The 21,039-nt window shown below is 33.3% G+C and overlaps 1 protein-coding gene across 1 annotated transcript; it reads right to left on the bottom strand.

The window, feature by feature from the left end:
- Positions 1–2,314: 2,314 nt before the first annotated feature.
- Positions 2,315–20,537, bottom strand: LOC139491498 (organic cation transporter protein-like). The gene is made up of 10 exons (XM_071279229.1): positions 20,254–20,537; positions 14,771–15,002; positions 13,610–13,713; positions 11,370–11,524; positions 10,273–10,441; positions 8,777–8,986; positions 7,989–8,215; positions 7,099–7,280; positions 5,700–5,851; positions 2,315–4,055 (listed from the first exon to the last, which is right to left on the bottom strand). The coding sequence occupies exons 1-10, from the start codon at positions 20,394–20,396 to the stop codon at positions 3,968–3,970; spliced, it is 1,662 nt and encodes a 553-aa protein (XP_071135330.1). The 5' UTR covers positions 20,397–20,537; the 3' UTR covers positions 2,315–3,967.
- Between the last annotated feature and the right edge of the window lie 502 nt (positions 20,538–21,039).

The following is a 21,039-nucleotide window of genomic DNA, read 5'->3' as shown; positions in this document are numbered from 1 at the left end:
CTTGCATAATCTTTGTCTTTACATCCTTGTAGAAATGCTTCCGTTCCAATCTGGTTTAATCGTCTTTCTTGCTGAAGCGTTGCTCCAATGCGTTTCTTAATGCTTTGGAATCATCATCAGTATTATCTTGCAATCGTACTCAAAGTCAACATCGGCCTTGCAATCTAGGCGTCTAAACACATTTTTCCTGTTTTCCATTGTCATCTAACGGCAGTTCGTTCAAAATGATAAATGAACGCCTCCAAATTCAAGGATCCTCTTCAATTGAGTATTTGTGGGCTTCTGATCCGGTCCCTTGTGCCAAGATGTTTTGCGATCGGGTATATTCTCTCTCCAATGAGTCTGAAGAAGAGCTGTTGCCACACACTTTTGGTTTCCTATGCCCTTTCCTGGATCGGTCAGTGAAGTCAGCTTGCTGTTATGAAAAACCTGTTAGCGCTCCAGGAGCTAACGAGTTTGTCATAATTGGAGTGATAAATGTGAGAGGAGGATTTGTCATTGACTCGACGGGAATGATACCGTAAGGAGGCATTGTAGTCATCATTGGAGAAACTTGATATAATCCACTTGCAGCCGATTGTTTCTGTTATGTTGGCCTCCCCTGAATCATATATTATTGACTCATAGTAGTCTGTAAGTGTGCATAAGAAGACATATAAGCCTTTTGCTGGTATCCTTGATTAGTACTAGAGGTTTCTAGTATCTTCTTGAATAGAGGATATTGATTGGTTTGAACTGTCTCATGCAGGGCCAAGTGCCCTAACATAGGACTAATACATTTAAACAGAGTTGGCGCTTTTGCACTTTTAAATTTTTAAACCTTCCTCAGTTGTTGTCAGCTTGTCCATCCGTCTTTACAATCAATTCCGCCAAGCAATTATCACTAGCCTTGTGGTCTATCCTGTCTTCAGACTGCTGGAGTTGATGAGATATTGCACCCATCTGTTCGTTATCAATATTCCTTGCCTTTTTCTGTTCAGCTTTCATTGTAATGAGACCAACACATATTTAATTAATTCGCGCTTCGCTCTGTTTTGTATTGCAGTAAATCTCAGCTGTTATTTGGGCATTAGATTTCCTATCTGCTAAAAATTCTTGGTACAATTGTTTGATAGTCATTTCTGGGTTGTAGTCTGTTAAAGCGTCTTCAGCTGTGGGGTTCTCCATAACCCTAATTGATTCAGTTTCTGCCATTTCAATGGTCTTGTCCTTGTTGTCCTCAATTCCTGCCATTTCACTGATATGTGTTTAAATGATTGTCATTTCACAGTATCTGTATATCTCAAATTACAAACTATTGCAAATAAGATAGGCACTGAATAATATCTTAGGGCAGATAAAAACAAAATCTTGCTAAGTACACCAAGTCATTCAAATATGTTCATTTTTGTGCTTCCAGCATTTAATCCACTCTGGTTTATGCAATACTTGAAAGTATTTTAGAATGTATGGCAGCCATCTTGAAATTAGCCGCCATATTGAATGTTGAGAGTGGGTCCATAGCTAATATTGCTCAGTACACCAAAAAGTACCATCATGCAAAAGTTGTTGCTTTCCTCATTATTTGAGCAATTTTTTCACCGATCGGCCGGACTAATAGAACATTTGAGTTTAGGGTACGTTTGGAAAAATTTGCTGGTAGGAGAAATTATAGTATCGATGTTGAAAGACATGTATATCATTATGCAAGAGCCTTGTTTTCAATTTGGAAAATCATGTAAAACTACCATTAAACCAATACCTAAACTACTTTTATTCGCATAAAACCAGTTTCTACAGCAAATTCTTTTATTTGATAGAAAATTCTGGATTGAGTCTATTGTTTTACAGGTTAAATAAAAGCAACAGTAGTACTAGTATACAGCTGTTTAAAGGAAATAAATCGACTGAGAGAAATCCGGGTTTCAGACTAAAACAGAGGGAAACACATCAACTATAAGAGAAAATCAACGAAACAATAGAACCACTGAAGTGCAACAAAAACAAACGACTTTGCAACACACCTAGAACCGAACTATAAGATAACAACTGCCATTTTCCTGACTTGACACAGGACATTTTAAGAAAAAAATGGTGGGATAAACCTGGTTTTGTTGCTAGCCAAAATCGCACTTTAATTGCAATGTAAACTAACACTAAAATGACAACATTACATGACGGTAAAATGATCCATAAAAAAGAAACCCTTTAATTCAATAGCTTAATCAGAAAAACGCAAAATTGATATTTGTAATTTAATCAAATGTTTTATTCTAGAAGACCCTTGGGTTAGAAATTATTTAGGTGAATGTTTAATGCAAAAATGAAAAAAAAATAGATTTGCCCTTTTTATTGACAAACAGTAAATGTATATCTTCTGATATTATGGATTGCACAGTTATGAAATAAATATACTCTAAATGAAATCTTTGATACAATTATATAACCAAATGCTCTCTAACTTAAATAAGGAATGACAAGTATGAATTTGTTTCATATATATCTATTCTATGGGTAATATAACGTTATATACAATTACATAGCAAATATTTACCCTATATTTTAAAAACCCCATTCATTTCAAGTAGATGTAATTATGTCGACTATTAACATGTACTTAATCATAATGTACTTCACTTCATTTCATATTATTCTTGAGAAACTCAAAAGAAGAAGAAAAAATCAATGAGAAAGATCAAATTATGGAGTTTTATATTTTAAAGCTTATGTACAGTATTTATAATTTTCCGTTAGTTTTTTTGAAAAACGGTTAAAAAGTAATAACAAAAGCAGTGATATTGTTGGTTTTTTTCAAAACTACCTCTACCCTTTTTTTATTGGGAAAATATGCGTCCTTTTTATCAAATGGGGAAATTTATAATAAACCATGAATATGATTTGAACTAAAATTTGCAGACCTCCTTTTAACAGGTAAACCCTCATTTGAAATAAGACCCCTTATTGTCAGTGAAGATTCATTCATAGACCCTTAAATCTGCACATATAGTCATTTTAGGCATGAAAAATTATTAAATGAGTGTTTTTCAGTTTGTATTCATGCACAAGACTGCACTGTTTGGGAAAAAAGTTAATTTATGGGAATAAATTTAAGCCATTTTTTTTCAAATTTGGAATTTTCTCCAGGGGAAAAAGCCTTTATTCTCCAGTAATTTAAGGCAAACAATATCACCGAAAAGTCATTCTACACTACGGTTTAGAATTTCGTGAATGTGCAAAAACTATCTGTGGGGTACACACAGGTATTAGTATGTTTAATTTGTTATGTCACGAAGAGGTCAAATGATTCAATTTTAAATGTGTATAACCATTTAGTAATTTATGTTTGAAATTTTGCTTTTGTACACATACAAGTACATCACAATTAGAACACAGATAATTATATTTTGACCATATGTTTTGTTCTGCATGTGTTTGAATTTTGAATACGTGTGAACTTTTAATTTAATTAAATTTGATGTTGCTAATTTGATCTTCAGCAACAAATTTAAAAGTAATATCACAGTAAGTTTACAGGAAAAATGAAGAATAACATCGAAGTACAGAAAAATATAAGTTCTACTATTGCATTGAGTAAGAGAATAATAATATTTTTCTGCTCGGGATAAATATAAGTTACTTTTCGTGAGGTCATCTGCTTCTGTTTCGTTCCTTGTCGCTATCATATATTAGTATAACAGATCAATATTTAGATTTGAAAAATAAAAAAAAGTATTGACAAGTTATCCCATGTTAAATTGATTAGACATATTTTCAAATAATCGATCGTTTTTGAGCCGTTTAAAAGTACTTAGATAAAAAGGGAAAGACATTTGTCTTTTAAACTATTATTTATTATATAACAGCATCGGTCTATCGTCACAAAAAACGCAACATCTACGGATCCTGTTTTTCACATGACTATTATTAACTGAATATGGTAAGAAGAACGGCTACAAATGCACCAAAATGTCCGGCAATGTTTTAGGTTTTACAAGGACTCAGATGATACAAGTTGTTTCTCCTTTTGTAATGTGTACTTTTCTACGATAGTTGTGGAATCCTTGTAATCATTACCTCTGAAAGAATGAAAAATAGAATGGTTATGTAGTACTCAAAATTGATGTGTAGCTATAACATATATGATTGGTTGATAGTTGGTGTTTTAACGACACTTTTGGAGTATTTCGTGGCGGCCAGGTTTGTTTTGTGGAGGAAGCCGGATTGCCCGGAAAAAACACCGAACTTCGAAAACAGTCAACCCTTGTCAAATAAGATTGGAGTCGATTGCATCCGCCCGTGCGAGGTTCGAACTCATAACCTGATTGTTGACAAGCTAGTGATTACCGTAGTAGAACTACATAGGCCGCCGAGGCCTCATTTACAATATATGAGATTGTTGGGTAAGTGATGACACTACAGTGCATTTGTGTGATTTTTAATTGAATCAGATTTCGTTAAAGAATTAATGGTCTAAATATTTCTGATGTTCATTTTACTAGGATATCATTAGAATGTTGATAAAAGTACTGTGTTAGTAGAGTTTCGGTATTTTGCTGGTGAAAATATTAACACATAGCCTAAAATCAAGTATTTGTTCAAGTGTTTGTGTTAGATGTTATCTTTGTTTCGTTTTTTGTTCCAATTATTATTAATCAAAAGTGTCAATAGAGAGCACAATAAATCAAACTCGCCTATATAACCGATAATATATAAGATTTTATCAAGATGATAGAATCTTTTGCTTTTCCACTCATGACAATAATAAGAGGTCATTGAGTATCAAGTTATGTTATTTGATACTCCCACATACTATTGTACAGATATGGGATTAACTAAAATTGTTAGTGTTGTAAGAAGACATCAAAGAATCAAAACTTATCAATATAGACGTCCAAATTTTTAATACTTTTCATAAGTTTCCTACATATCGTACCTAATTGAGACGTCCATAATTGTCGTGCGTATCGTACCTATATACATTCACGATAATGTATTTGTGTGAATGCCTACTAAGTTAGATAGAACAAAGTTTACATTGAGTTATCTTCCGTTTATCAGAGAAATACCGTCTGAAAAAGTTCAATCGCCCTTTGCCTGTACCAAGTCAGGAATGTTACAGTTTTTATCAATTCGTTTGATGAGTTTGTGATTTTTGATTTTGTCATTTGCTTCGGGATTTTCTGTTAAGAATGTTTCTCGGAGTTCGGTATCTTCTTAATTTTATTTTCCCAAAACGAATGCATTATAATTAGGCATCTCTATTAGGTATTTACGTATTGTACAGTAATATAGTATTAGTGTTGAAAGTCTGGACGCCTCTGTCAATCAGTATTTGTTCCTTGAAGCATTCTTTCAAAACTGACGGTGTTCATGATTCTTGGATATAGATTACATAGAGTCGATTACAGAGCTATTTCTGCTCTGTAATCGACTCTATGTTTGGATTGTTTTATATGCCGAGAATCAAGTCTTGTGTAAATAAAGCTTAATTTCGGCAAAAAAAGGCGGTGGTTACAGTAGGAGTGCCAAATGTATTGACAACATATTCATTTAAACATACGTTCTCAAAGGATTAAAGATTGACATTAATTTTATTGATTTAGTTCTTCGATAGTCTCCCTTTTTCATTATTCATACATTTCTTTCAAAAATTTAGATTATCGTACATTTAAATGTTTCATTCAATTAAGCAATTGTTCTTTATCGCCAAAATACTTTACCTGCCAAATCTGTTGCCATCCTCTATCGTCTCTGGAAGTCTTTGATTCAAGGTCTCGGGTAGTAAAAGGCACATCAAACCAGCAAATACTGAAGCTGCCCCAAATATTACTAATGGTAATGCTTTTCCAAACTTACCATCAACTAATTCTCCCTATATGAATATTCGTAGAAAATTTCACTTAACCAAAAATAAAAGGTATAAAAAATAACAGTAATAACGAAAAAGAAATATTATTTTGCAAATACATTTAAATGTAAGTATACTTTTTGTTTTCGATAGAACAGCTTTAAAAGTTATCAAATAATGAGGAAAAATCCCAAAATACCAGTTTCTGTACCAAAAGTGTTGCCCATAGTCTTAGCGTTAGCTCAAGATATAATTTATAGTTCTTGGAAAAGTAAACATAAGGTTTACCGTTCTATTTAGGCCCTATAAGTTGCATGGTCAAATACTATATAGTTCTATATTGTTCACCTTTGATATCGATTATTTCCCCTTCTTTGTCAAAAGCACGCGTACTGCTTGTGTAAACTTATCATTCGTGTTAACATGTTGCCAAAATGTTAATACACATGACGGGTGATGCATGTATAGCATGTCCTGTTAACTCTGACGACGCAACCTGTCTCGCATTATTTGAAGTTTCTGTTCTCATGATTATTGTCTTCCGAGATTTGAACATCGGTAAACAACTGTTGCCTTAATTTACTCTCCAATAAAAAGAAACACTTTACACATGTACAGGGCCAATGTGCTGCCATATCAGATCTCCCTTTGTTTTGTATATCTACTTGTCTCCCTTCCTGAGAATATGAGATCACCCACAGTTTGTAATGGGGTTCGTGTTGCTTTGTCTTGAGCTTTTTATGTTGTGTCTTGTGTACTTTTGTTTGTCTGTTTGTCTCTTTGTTTTTAGCCATGGCATTGTTAGTGTCAGTTTATTTTCGATCTACAAGTTTGGATGTCCCTCTGGTATCTTTCGTCCCTCTTTTACAAACTTGAGTGTGTTCCTTTTAAAATACGATAATACAACTGAAATGTTAGTATCAGGAAAAAAGTATTTTGTTTACAAATGTACAGGTCAATGTGCTGTCATGTATAATGTTTATCTACTTGTCTCCCTTCTGTAGCACCTGAGAGCACCCGTATTGTCTTTTTCATTTTTAGCCATGGCATTGTCAGTTTAGTGTCGATCTATGAGTTTGAATATCCCTCTGGTATCTTTCGCCCTTCTTTTACAAACTTGATTGTGTTCCTTTTTTTTAATTGCGCCTTTCTCATATGAAAGTAAAATAATGATAGTATTAAAAACTAAAATGATAGTATCAGGAAAAAAAGTATTTTGTGTTGAAATGATTAATTTTTTTGGTACTACGTACACTTAACAATATACTTACAGATTTTGCTACATATGGAGCTAACATTCCACCAATACGTGCTATACACGAACTGGCTCCCATTCCAGCATTCCTTACAACTGTTGGGTACAACTCGGCTGAGAAAACATATATCACACAAAAAGCTCCACTAGCACCTAACTTTCCAATTATGGCTAATGCTAAGGTAAGTGGCTCTAGAGCTGTTGTCATGATAAAAGATAAGAATAAATAGTTCTTAAATTGAAATACAATATTCCTGCACAAAAAAAATTATTTTGCTTCATTCTCTCATCTTAGATCCAGTTTTAATTATCTTTGGAATTCTCTTTCTTAATCTAGAATTTCAACGAGAAAAAGATATAAAATATTGATAATTTGTATACGAATATTATATAAGTATAGCTTAAAGAGGGGCGAAAGACATCAGAGGTACAGTCAAACTTATAGATTGAAATTAACCGACAAAGCTATGGCTAAAACATAAAAAAAACAGACAAATTATAGTACAAAAGACCCAACATAGAAAAATAAAGACTAAACAACACGAACCCCACCAAAAACTGGGGGTGATCTAAAGTTTAACAGTAAATATTTATAAGTACGAACGCGTAATAAGCCTTTGATTCGAACATTCCCTCATAAAAAAATTATAGGACCATATCAATGATAGTTCATGATAACACTGTTATGCTGAATTCTGGGCTGGTTATACCATATGAGGAAACCCCCAACAGCAGTAGTGGAATCGACCCAGTGGAGATTATGTTCACTCAGTAATCTATAGACATCTTTACATTTATAAAAAAATACTATTATAATAGATGTGTATCATATGCATGTTGATAATATGTACCTATTATACATACGTAAATCTTCGCATGCAATAAAAAGATAACCGAGACACTTACATTTCCCTCCAAATGAAACTGTAAATATCGTTGATGCGCACGCAAACCCTCCTAGCAACATACACCCACAATGCAGTTTCTTCCTTCCTATCTTATCTACCAGGTATATACATATACTGTATGCAGGAAATTCTATTAATGCTAGTAAGAAAAAGTTTAGATAAAAATCTCCTCCCATATTTCCAACATTCATTGTAACACCATAATACATTAGACTAACAACTGCCCTGGAAAGAGAGAGAGAGTCAGATTATATAGTATATCACATGCAAGGTAGATACATTGGACTGCATTTTATTATATTATACAACAATTTATTGTAGATTTCTTTGTAAAATAAGTATTCAATATTTCCGATATTTTTAGTTGTCGTCCTTTATTAATATGTCTGGAAGTAGAGTATTCCGATTAGTTTGAATATTGCATCTTTAACCATTTTGCATTTCTTCATTTCTTCAAAAAAGGTTTGAACGTACTATAGATGTTAAGTTCACTTTGCATTGCAAGACAATTTTCCACAAGTAAGCCTCGCCCAAAGAGTCCTTTGTGCTACGTTTTCTCGTATTGACATTTTAGTATTTTGACCCGATGAAATATTCTGGAAAATTTAGACCTTTGAAAACATCGTATATTCATAGTTGTAGAACGTTTTTCTATCATCCTATGTCCTAGTTGTGCTCATTACATTACATGTATTTGATATCGCAGCACGTCATCAGAACCGTACAAAAGTGTTTTCATCCCATCATAACAAGGAAGAGAACATTCAAATTCTAAAATATACTTACCAATTTAGAAAAATAATCATTGTTCTTACGAAGAGCACCTTTGATGAGAATAGATGCCATAAATTTCCATGTGGGTCGGGCTCATCCTGAATCTGTAGTAACTTTTCTGGAATATTTGCTTTATTCGTTAATGCTACTTTCTTTAAAATCGTTACGGCTTCTTCATGTCTACCCATACTAAGCAGCCATCTAGGGGATTCTGGTATAATCCTAGGAATGGAAATTTGTAACATAAAAAAATCTATACAGGAGTTTTTGCATACGATACACATGAATGCCAGTTAGTCTTTACGGTGTAGTAATTTCATCAATTCTGATAATTATTGTATTAGCAACACGACGGGTGTCACATGTTGAAGCAGGATCTCCTTACCCTTCCGGAGCCCCTGAGATCATCCCTAGTTTTTTTTTTGTGGGGTTCGCGATGCTTAGTCTTTAGTTTTCTATGTTGTGTCATATGTACTATTATTTGTCTGTTTGTCCTAATCATTTTTAGCCATGACGTTGTCAGGTTATTTTCGAGCTATGAATTTTACTGTTCCTCTGGTATCTTTCGCCCTTCTTTTATCTTCAGAACAATTTGTGTTTTCTGCGGCAAACTAATTCATTTGTGTTTATTTATTATTCCTATATAATGTGTTCTCCCTTGGAACAATAATGATCAAATAGTGTCAGAATATGGCTTAAACATACACCAGTGGCATGGCATCTGATATGTACTGAAAATGAGGTTTCCTCATATTGACAATGTAAAATATCAGCTGAGAGTAAGAAAATGAAACCTTGTTGGGGTGAAGATTATAGAGCAAAGATATTTCAATATTTAACGTATACTTCCGGTTACCATTGGATGAAAAGAATATACCAAATTGTAAAAGCAAATTATTATTTCAAGAAGGACAAATTATAAAAGATCGAAAGAGATAGACAAGACATTATGATAAGGAATATTTTTTTCAAGAATCCACAGGTAAAAAGAACATTTGACAGATAGAAAGAACATTTATAAAGAACATTTACATTAAATGCCTGCATAAAGTCGGAAATCTGACAGTTGTTTTTCATTCGTTTGATGTGTTTGAACTTTTGAATTTTCCATTGAAGAGTCTTTCTGTTTTGAATTTTTTTCTTGGAGTTGTGTATTTTGTTACTTTACTTTTTACACCTCTCTCCTTGTTTAGAACTCATGAAGAACTCAACTGAATTCTACTGATACTGAAAAGTCAATGAAAAAAATATTACAAAAAAAGTTTGATATGTTAACTGTGCTACAATCAAAAGTTGAGATGGGTCTTTCTATCCATTTCAAATGCAAAGTAGTTCTTCCTGTGAAATGGTTACCTAACAGACAGATTTTTAAAATAAGAGTCAGATAAATTCTACAAACTCCTTTTTTTCTATAGGTGCAAGGAAAGTATACATCACTGACCATATGCATCATTCAACACCTCCTTGTATATACATGTACTTCTATGAACAAATGTATTTAAACATACCACCAATAACAAAGAAACAGTACGCATGGAGCAGCAATGGCCAATCCAACGTGTTGCCAATTCCTGAGAAAGTATCCCATTCCAGCAAGGTAAACAAGTCCTACTGCAAAAAACATGTGTATGACAATCCCAGCCCAGTTCCTCTTTGACGGTCCTACCATCTCCAAACCTGTTGACAAACATTGAGGTATTTGTAACAATCAACCATGGTCTATCATCACAATACATGATGGTATCTGGATGTTTTAAAACACAATATACAAATATAAGAAACATTTATACGAGGGTAATATACTGCTTCAAGTTAACGAAATAAATAATACCTCATAAAAGTAAACGTTTTCTACTGTGTGTCTCGCAATGTCTCAAACGTTGCATTACATTTGCATGTTTTATTATTACATTTAGCGTGAAAATCATTTAATTTGCGTGCGGCTTTTTGTGACATTTGCGGGCGTTCATTTTACAGATACAATTGAACGTTTCCTACCGTATGTGTCGCAATATCTTGAACGGTGCATAACATTTGCAATTTACTACCGTTACATTTGGCGTAAAAATCATTTGGTTTGCGTGCGGCTTTTTATTACATTTACGCGCATTTATTTTACGGATACAAATTATGCAGACTTTTTACATAGATTGAGTAACCCTACTTACCATATTTAAACTTTATATTGTTCTCAAATGATGGTTATAATTTTTCAACCACATTGCATATTAAATATATCAAAACTTGTTTCTGTTTCAATTTCTTATAGTTATATGTGTTTCCCTCGGTTTTGGTTTCTCTCAATCGATTGATGACTTTTAAACAGCGGTATACTTCTATAACAGCTGCCTTTTTATTCATGAACGATATATATATATGACTTCATCAACAGAACGTTTAACAACGCGTGTTGACAGATACTTGTAAGGGAAGCGATGACACGTGATTTGTATAACAGACAGGTTGCTCTCTAATCGAATATATCGAAGATTATTAGAATATCATAGATTATAATATTTCTGTGATTTTGTATATTTTTTTTCATTAATAATTTTTACAACTGAAGGCTACGAGCTAATTATAGATCTAAAATAATTTTACCCACCAAGAACGCAACATATCATGAAAGCTCCATGGTTGGCAGCCCCAATGATGAACTCCAGTATAACGAATGTAATATAACTAGACGACCAACACACCCCAAACGCAGAACCAATCAATATTATTATAGCTAAATACAGAGATTTCTTTCTTCCAAATCTGCAACGATCAATGTAAAGCCGATGTTATAATGGAATTATAAATTATTGTTCGTCCAACAGAGTACGTACTTTCTTGGTTTGAACTTTTGTTTAATGTGTACAAGGGTTAATGGTGTGTAGAAATATTGTGACTCTTTTACTTCTATCGATCGGCAGTAAATTTGTAAAATTTGTTTATGCAGTGAATAAATACGCAGCCACGTCCAGTCAGAATGTTGACGCCAAATCCGATGCAACGCATTTTATACTTGAAGTTCCTTGGTACACACCATTACCCTTGTAAATATTAAACAAAAGTTCAAACCAAGGAAGTATAAAATGTGTTGGACGAACAATAATCTATATTTCCACGCTCTCTGCACATACAGAAACCTTATAATTTATCAACTCTTTTGGGGGTTTGTTTGTGAACTCTTGCAATGCACAACTGCTCTCCCTATCTAACATACCCTCATTTTCCATTGGCATACGACCCTCATCCCGGACGTTCCCCTATAACAGGATTTACCTTTTATATTTATTGTTAATTAGAATGTTCTGATCATGATCATGCATGAAATATTTGCCACTGGAAGTTAGGCAACCAATAATCTTTCAGTCAGATTTCTTGCAGTTTTAGATTATGAAACATGTAAAAATACATTTTCTAAGATTATGTATAGAGCAAAACTCAGTTACATCCATATTAATGTCATCGGTATGTAATACATGTATTTTACGATTGTTTCTTCTGTACAAAATTTAAAATGAAAAACTTTTAAAATGCTCCTGGTGAAATTGGATTCAGAACTTGACACATGCGATAGAATGGTTGGCGATCAAAAATAATAGTCAACTAAGTAGACCACGTACATGTACGTCCACTTGTATTTTTGTCCATATGATGAGTTTAGCCTTTTTCAACTGATTTTTATAGTTCGTTCTTATGTTGTACTGTTATACCACTGTCCCAGGTTAGGGGAGGGTTGGGTTCCCGCTAACATGTTTAACCCCGCCACATTATTTATGTATGTGCCTGTCCCAAGTCAGGAGCCTATTCAGTGGTTGTCGTTTGTTTATGTGTTACATATTTGTTTTTCATTAATTTTTTTACATAAATAAGGCCGTTAGTTTTCTTGTTTGAATTGGTTTACATTGTCTTATCGGGGTCTATTATAGTTGACTATGCGGTATGGGCTTTGCTCATTGTTGAAGGTCGTACGATGACCTATAATTGTTAATATTTCTTTCATTTGGTCTTTTGTGGATAGTTGTCTCATTGGCAATCATACCACATCTTCTGTTTTATATGTTTTAATTTTTTGTTTACGGTGTCGTTTAAATATACCTGAACTGGTTACCAGAAATTTACAAAAAAAAGGCTCATGCTCAAAAGGTATATTACAAGTTACTGGATCGTCAAATGGGAAACGACTCTCCAGCAGCTCTACTGAATATCGCTTCCGCGGTATATAATAACATTACAAAATTATAGCCCAACTAAAGTATCGACTTACTTAATAAACTTGCATTACAGCTGATGTTGAACATATATTGTTTTTAGATTGACAACTCTTTATGATACAAACTTTTTCACCCGGGATATATACATTTTAAAAAGGACAGTTTTCTCGACCTCCTTAACTCGATAGCCGTGTCCGTTTGACCAGTAACTTTTAGAAATATTAAGCCCGATTAGGACGGAATTGGAACGTTAGGTAACGAGCCAATTTACATCTTTTCCGCTCGGTCGACACACTTTGCAGAACATTTTGTTGTTTGTTCTTGTCCTGATTACGAATGAAATATTTTTGACTTGAATCAAACATCATGAAAGCAAATCAAAGTAAAGGTTCCACTACTCCGATTAGTTTGGCCTTTTGAAAGTGTACTATTGTTTTTTTTTTGTTTTTTTTTCCAATTTATGGAATTTGCATCATAAAAGGTTATGTGCAAAATCAAGTAAAAATGGAAAATGCGACATATTTTTGATTAAATTCTGTCTCCTCTGCTACCATATAACTGTTGCTTCATAAAGCCAATTCTTCTATACATGTACCGATTGAGCTCACTTAACCTAATTTTTCATATTTCAAGTTCTTACGTGTCTGCAAGAATTCCAAATAACAAATCTCCAACCAAAACACCAAAATAAAATATCATCTGAGCGTGTGACGTCAATAGTGTATCTTGACATACTAAATGCATCTAAAATAACAAAATGAAATACTAGTAGATAGATTTTTAAATTTTTTATTTCAGTGTATGTTTGCAACACATCAAACCTCACGCGAAATTGACAGAGAAAAAAAGTATAATGATAATAATATAAATAAACGAGAGTACGAGACGAAACAGCTTAAATTTGATTCCCAATGAGGAAACAATATAAACTTTCAAAAACAATATAACTTTATGGATTTACTTCACGACGAATCTGGAACATTTGTTTACATTCAATATAAATTGTAAAAACTTTTTCTATCCGTTGGTGATCAAATTGGAAAGTGTTTGTTTAGCAGTCGCAATTAAATAATGAGGTATATATTTCTACATTGTAACTTGATGTTATTTAATAAGGAGACCAATATCTGTGTGTCGCTTTTCCAACAAACAGATTACAGTCTATATTCGTTTTCCTTTTAGACCAATCTTGGTCTGTGTTCTTGGCCTTACAGTGATACATACGGTTTTGTTCCATGTTGAAGGGCTCGTTGACGTTAAACATGTAAAATAACAGTAAAGACTGGCATACAAGTGAGAGGTTTAGCTAGCTACATTATATAATACCAGGTTTAATCCAGGCATCATTTTCTGCATAACAAAATGCCTGTACCAAATCAGGGGTGTGTCACTTGCTGTCCATTAGTTTGATGTGTTTGAGCTTTTGATTTTGCCATTTGGTTAGGGACTTTCCGTTTTGAATTTTCCTCGAAGTTCGGTATTTTTGTGACTTAACCTTTCTATTGTTGAAGTTTTGTGATGTACGAATTGGAAAATTTCTGTCTTGAATCTCTATATATTCAATTTTGTTTCGGTTCTGTTAGTTGCTTATCGTCTTATTTAAATTGATACCAAATGTGTACATACCCTTTTATTCGTATATTTATTATCGAAAACGCCTTTATTGACATACATACATGTATGTATTAGGTAAATGTATAAAACATTTAATTATTTGGGTCTTTTAATCTATTTTTCTTACATTCAATATTCCCCTAAACCAAAGAGAGGTGCCAACTTTATTAATCTCTAGCTGTCTTACCTCCGATGCAAAAGATTGTGTTATTACTGATTTATCGTATACCCATTCAGTACACGTGATTTTTGTTGCATTCTGCCTAGATGGGCTTTCGCCAAAAGGATAAACATAATAATGACATCGATCGTATTCTATGGTTTCATCGTCCGATTCCGGAATCGTAATGTTGATAAGATGTCTCTGGTATTCACTGGTGATTTCGTATGTATCATTGTCCAGCTGAGGTAATTTGCATCTGTCAAAAAATGTATCAAAAATATAAAAGATAAAAAAAGATAATGAAAATTATTTATATTGATCATAATTTATGAATATATTCGCATGCATACCAAACATTGATTGATTATTGTTAAGGGAGAAACCATTTAACTTGAAGAAGGGTTATGTTATTTTTTTGTCTGTGACAAAAAAAAAGTCAATCGCGAAACTTTTTTTTCGATCAATTAAATATATTTTTTTCAAAATATAACACTAAAAGGTATGGTAAAAATATGTCATTTAGAACATTTTTTAGTCAAAATTAATGCTTGATCATAATATTTTCCCCCATCAAATTGGGAATCAGAATATTTTGAAAAAATACAATAACTCCTCTTTGAAATTAAAATGTCGTGGTGAAATAACATAACACACTTGTTACAGCTGGGACTATAATGTATTATTGTATAATAGTCCCAGGTTACATTGCTCTGATCTACTGTAAACCAACTTATTTTCGCGGATACTTTAATTCGCGTTTAGCCCTCACTATCCCATTTCGCGGCGATTTAGTATCACGATTCTCAACCTTGTTTGATGTACAAATGTAGTTGAATTGGAAAAGATCCATGTTTTACATATTCGCGACATTTTTCTACTCGCGAAAATAAATTGCACGCAAAAATTAATTGGTTTATAGTATACTTTTCTCATTGTTGAAGGCCGTACGGTTGTCTAAAATTGCTTACATTTGAACTTTGGTTGATAGTTGTCTCATTGTCAATAATATACGACACCTCCTTATATATTGACCAAGTCTGTTATATATTGACATTGGAAGTATTCCAAATAGACGGTGGAATGACCGGTTTTTTTTTTATTGCTACATATTTTAAAGCGACCACGTGTCACATATTTAAACCTTGATTTCATAAATACCTATGTATCTATTTATTTAGACCCTCATTACTCAACTTTGACATTGACACAGTAACCTGAACAAATTTAAACAAATATCTATATCTTCAATTTTAAAGGGGAGATATTCAATTATCAGAATAGTCAACAATTTTCAAAGTAGATACAATGATTACAAAGAATCTTCAGCATAAAGGAGCAGGACTATTATGGTTTTCAAGATAAATGTTATCTAACAATAAGAATTGCGCCTCATATATTTACGATGTACTAAGAGTTTTAGTATTTTCAAAGAGTGTACAAATACGTATTTGAATAATTATTTGTTACTATAATCCAAACGGCAATTAAAATTGAGAATATGTTGAGGAGACAACAACCCGACCAAAGAGCAGGCAACAGCCGACGGCAACCAATGGCCATTGGGTCTTCAACGCAGTGAGAAAATATCGCACTCGGAGGGTATCCTCAGCTGGCATATATTCGAAATTTATTATAAATACTTGAAATTCCTTTGATGATTCCCATTTTCTTTAACTTCGCTGACGTCGTAAGTCTCGGTTTATTTCTAAATGAAACGCATGTACCAACTTCTAAGAAGAGTTCAGTTATAGATATCGATCACGCAATTCTAACAGGGGCGGATCCAGAACCTTGACTTCGGGGTAGGGGTGGGGGTGGACCATGAAACCAAACTAAGGTATTTGTTTAGATATGTTACAGTGAATTTGTATAATCAGTTATTATGTAGAATCCCTAAAATGTTATCGTCAGATACATGTATTTAAGAGCAATTCTCTGTAACCACAAAGGGTTTTATTTGATAATAAATCCTGGTGGCCATCTTGAACAGTAAATTAGCAACAAAGTAGCAACACTTCATAGGCACCTCATAAAGAATATTTATGACATATTTAGTTTCATTCCAAGCAGTGGTTCTCTAAAAGAAGACATTTTTATATGTATTTCCCATAGGGTTCTATGTTAATCTAAGTCCCCCGCTGGCGGCCATCTTGGATGATGGACCAGCTAAAAAGAAACAACACTTGGTCAGCACCTCATAAGGAACATCCATGCTATCTTTGGTCTCATTCCATTTAGTGGTTCTCTTAAAGAAGACATTTGTATGTATCCCATAGGGTCCTTTGTTTAACTTAGATCCCCCTGGTGGCCATCTTGGATATTGGATCGGTTACAAAGTAACAACACAAGGTTAGCGCCTCATAAGGAATATTCATGCTATATTTGGTATCATTCCATTCAGTGGTTCTCTAAAATAAGACATTTGTATTTATTTCCCATAGGGTCCTATGTTAAAGTAAGTCTTCAGCTGACGGCCATCTTTGATGATGGATCGGCTACAAAGTAACAACACTTGGTCAGCACCTCATAAGGAAAATTCATGCTATGTTTGATTTCATTCCATTCAGTGGTTCTCTAAAAGAAGACATGCGTATGTATTTCCCATAGGGTCCTATGTTAAACTTAGTCTTCCGCTGGTGGCCATCTTGGATGATGGATCGACTACAAAGTAACAACACTTGGTCAGCACCTCATTAGTAACATTCATGCTATGTTTGGTACTATTGTTATATTCCTACTTTGGGTCTTCTGGTTATCGGGACTGCCTCACACAATTTATCTATTATGTCAGAAAACGTGGAACATATTTTAGCTATTATGATTACGTTGAGTTGTCGTCTGCCAGTGCATGGAGATGTAATAAAAATTGAATTGAAGAACAGTTTATTCGTCACTCGTTACTTGTGCTTACAAATGTACCATAGTCCCCAGCCAAGTACACGATACTATTCCATTCAGTGGTTCTCTAGAAGAAGTTCAAAATGTAAAAATTTAACGACGACGACGATGGACGACGGACGCCAAGTGATGAGAATAGCTCACTTGGCCTTTCGGTCCAGGTGAGCTAACTTAAAAAAAAAGAGGAGAACATACAAAAAAAGTAAAAATTGTGACCTTAAATTTTTTATATTTTCGAGAAGAGCAGAAATTGGATGTTGTACAAATCTAATAGGACAGAAAAACACAATTTCGTTTTGATAAATTATTATTTGATTGAGAATCATAACTTTCATTTAAAAAAGAGAATAAGGTATCCTTGCAAATAAGACATGTTGATCTCTCGAAAACAGACAAAATGACGTAGAAGTTAACAACTATTGGTCACTGTACGGCCTTTAAAAATGAGCAAAACTAATACTACAAAACAAGCTATAAAAGAGCCCAATATGACAAATGTTAAACATTTCAAAAGGTAAACTAACGGTCTAATTATGTACAACAGAGTTGAAGTCCTCACTGTGACAGCGCCGAGACGAAAAACACCAATAAATGCAATGTTACAGTACTTTTCTGTTTGTGTTTTTTTTAATGAATATACTCATTTTGTGTCAACGATAGTTATCCAATATAAATTCTTTTCAATTCTATTAATTTGAACAATAAACGAAAAACAATTATTATAATTAAACTCGTTATTATGAAACTTTCTGTTCTTTGACTATTTGTCTATTTACCAAGTACATTTGTAATTGATTCAGTGTACATGTACATTTAATTGACCAATATTTACCGGAATTCACCGGTATTTACTGCTGGCCTGTTTAATACTAGTAGTAGCAGGCTTTTTGCCAACTTTGACGAATAACAACAATCATTTATACATAAGTTGATGCCAATGAATGTTCACAGTTACATATAACGAATTTCAAAGCTAACACACTTATTTAGCCTAACATGGTGACGAATAAAACAAGTCCCCCACACATTTTAATATTAGAAAATTGATAATCTTGTTTGCTTTATAAATAATATCAAATATCATAATTTACAATTGTTCATAACATTATTGCTTGTTCAATAGTAGATTGTTATAAATTTTTTGAAAAATGAAATCAATTAATTATATGTTTATATCCGTGTTGTAAAAGCGTTTTTTGGTAATGCAATTGTTTTAAAAAATATTACGTTCGTTGCTATCTAAGACGTCACGGCTTAAACGTAGATTTCGAACTATTTGAGACATAAATATTCCAAACGATGTGATGCCTTCGATGAAAAATTAATAAGATGAAAATTAAAAATCTAAAGAACTGTATTTTAAATTTTTTAAATATGCAATCTGGAGAAACAATGTTTTTTTAATCTAAATAGATAAATCCATTAATCATACTGATTTTACTTACTAATTGTGAATGTTTTTTTTAGGTTTTAATTTGTTTGTATACATTTGTATAATTACCCGGTGGGTGGTAAGATTTTTGGAGTTTAGACACTTCTTGTCTAAGTTTTAATTGAACTGTGCACGCAGCTAAATTATGATACAATATTGTTTATACACACTGTAAGGAAATATCAGGTTTATAAAAAATTATTATAAAATAGACATTCATCATTTCATTAAAGACATGTAATTAGTATTCATGATTGTCTATATGTAAAATAGGGCCAATATGTTATTGTTATGATAATTGATTGCAGCATGAATCACTCGTCAAAGAACCACATAAGTCATCAAAATATGTATTTTTTTTACATCAGAAAATATGCATCGCTGCACTCATAGACATTAATAGGACAGAGGCACCGCGAACCTCAAACAATGGATCTGTGCCAACTGGTCATCAGAGAATATGAATCTCTGCAATCAGTGATATAAATAGGACAGAGGCACCGCAAACCTAAAACAATGGATCTGGGCCGAGTGGTCATCAGAAAATATGCATCCGGCTGCACTCGGTGACATTAATAGCATAGAGGCACCCCGAACGTCAAACCATGAATCTGCGCCAAGTGGTCACCAGAAAATATGCATCGCTACTCTCGGTGACATTAATATCACTCTATGGCACTTCGAACCTCAACAATGGATCTGCGCCAAGTGGTCATCAGAAAATATGCATTGCTGCGCTCATTAACATTAATAGCATAGAGGCACCCCGAACCTCAAAATATAACTATGGATCTGCGCCAAGTGGTCATCAGTTGAAAAATCTACGAATTGGCAGAGTCAAGTTATATAAATTATTCCACCCCCGCTTACGCTGCATTTATTTCAATTAACTTAGGGAACAATAATTTTACTTCCAGGGGAAGGAGGTGGGTGGGTTATGTTTTTTTTTCTCAATTTGATGAAAAAATAAATAAATGGTCAAGCAGATGACATAAAAAATTATTCTGAATGCTAATCCCCCCCCATACCTTATAGTGTTAAATTCTGGGGGAAATTTTTAGTGGTTTATCGCATTGAAAAACTAAATTAATTTGTTCGCGAAATTTTTTTCTTATTAAGAAAAACAAAATACCCCCCCCCCCCCCCCCCCCTCGAAGTTAAATGGTTGCTGCCTTACCTGTGCTCGGGTGTCTTCATAACAAACACTAAATTCATCATAAAAGATCCAACAAGAATTGCAGGCATGCAAAGTAAAACATATAAACGTTTTTGGTAAAAACCAAATTCTCCAAGTTTCATCAAAATATCATCGAACTTCATTTTGCCAAATTTAATGCTATAAAATATGACAGAAATTAATGAATGATCGTCAAATTTTGAAAAGCGCAGACACTTCGAACGTGTTGCTTTTCGGACGGATTTTACACTGTGCGAATAGTACTTGCAACCTTAGTACATGTACATGTGTAAAGACGGTTTAAGAGAAGATACTGATCATGATTAAATTTTTGACCCAGTTTTAAACTATAAACGTGAGAGTGGAAAAAAAAAGATAACTGATATAATCAAAACTTCTTCTTATACATTGAAGAAGTGTTATCAAACTAAAACAGCTGGTTAAATTTCCAAAATGATTTTTTTCTTCTTTATTTACAAACAATTGTCAAGATTAATGTTAATCTTCGTTTGTATTAAGTCACAATAATCTAGAAATAGTGCAACGAGGGTAATAACACAAATTACATATTTTCTATCAGATCTAGTAACCCAGAAGTTTGACTTGGTATTACATCATCGTTACCTATACTTCTCCGGTCCTACCGTAAACCCATAATAATGAGGGCACGCGTTCGGATTGTAGGGATATATAATTATACATGTTATACAATAACTTCGTTATGATTGTGAAGAGAATTTTCAACGCAAAAAAGAAATAAAAAAAAAAAAAATTGTGCACCATTTC

This window comes from Mytilus edulis, chromosome 10 (genome assembly GCF_963676685.1).
Source record: "Mytilus edulis chromosome 10, xbMytEdul2.2, whole genome shotgun sequence".
Taxonomy (NCBI): Eukaryota; Metazoa; Mollusca; class Bivalvia; order Mytilida; family Mytilidae; genus Mytilus; species Mytilus edulis.
Note: the sequence above shows the minus strand (reverse complement) of the source record. Positions and strands in the feature narration are given on the sequence as shown.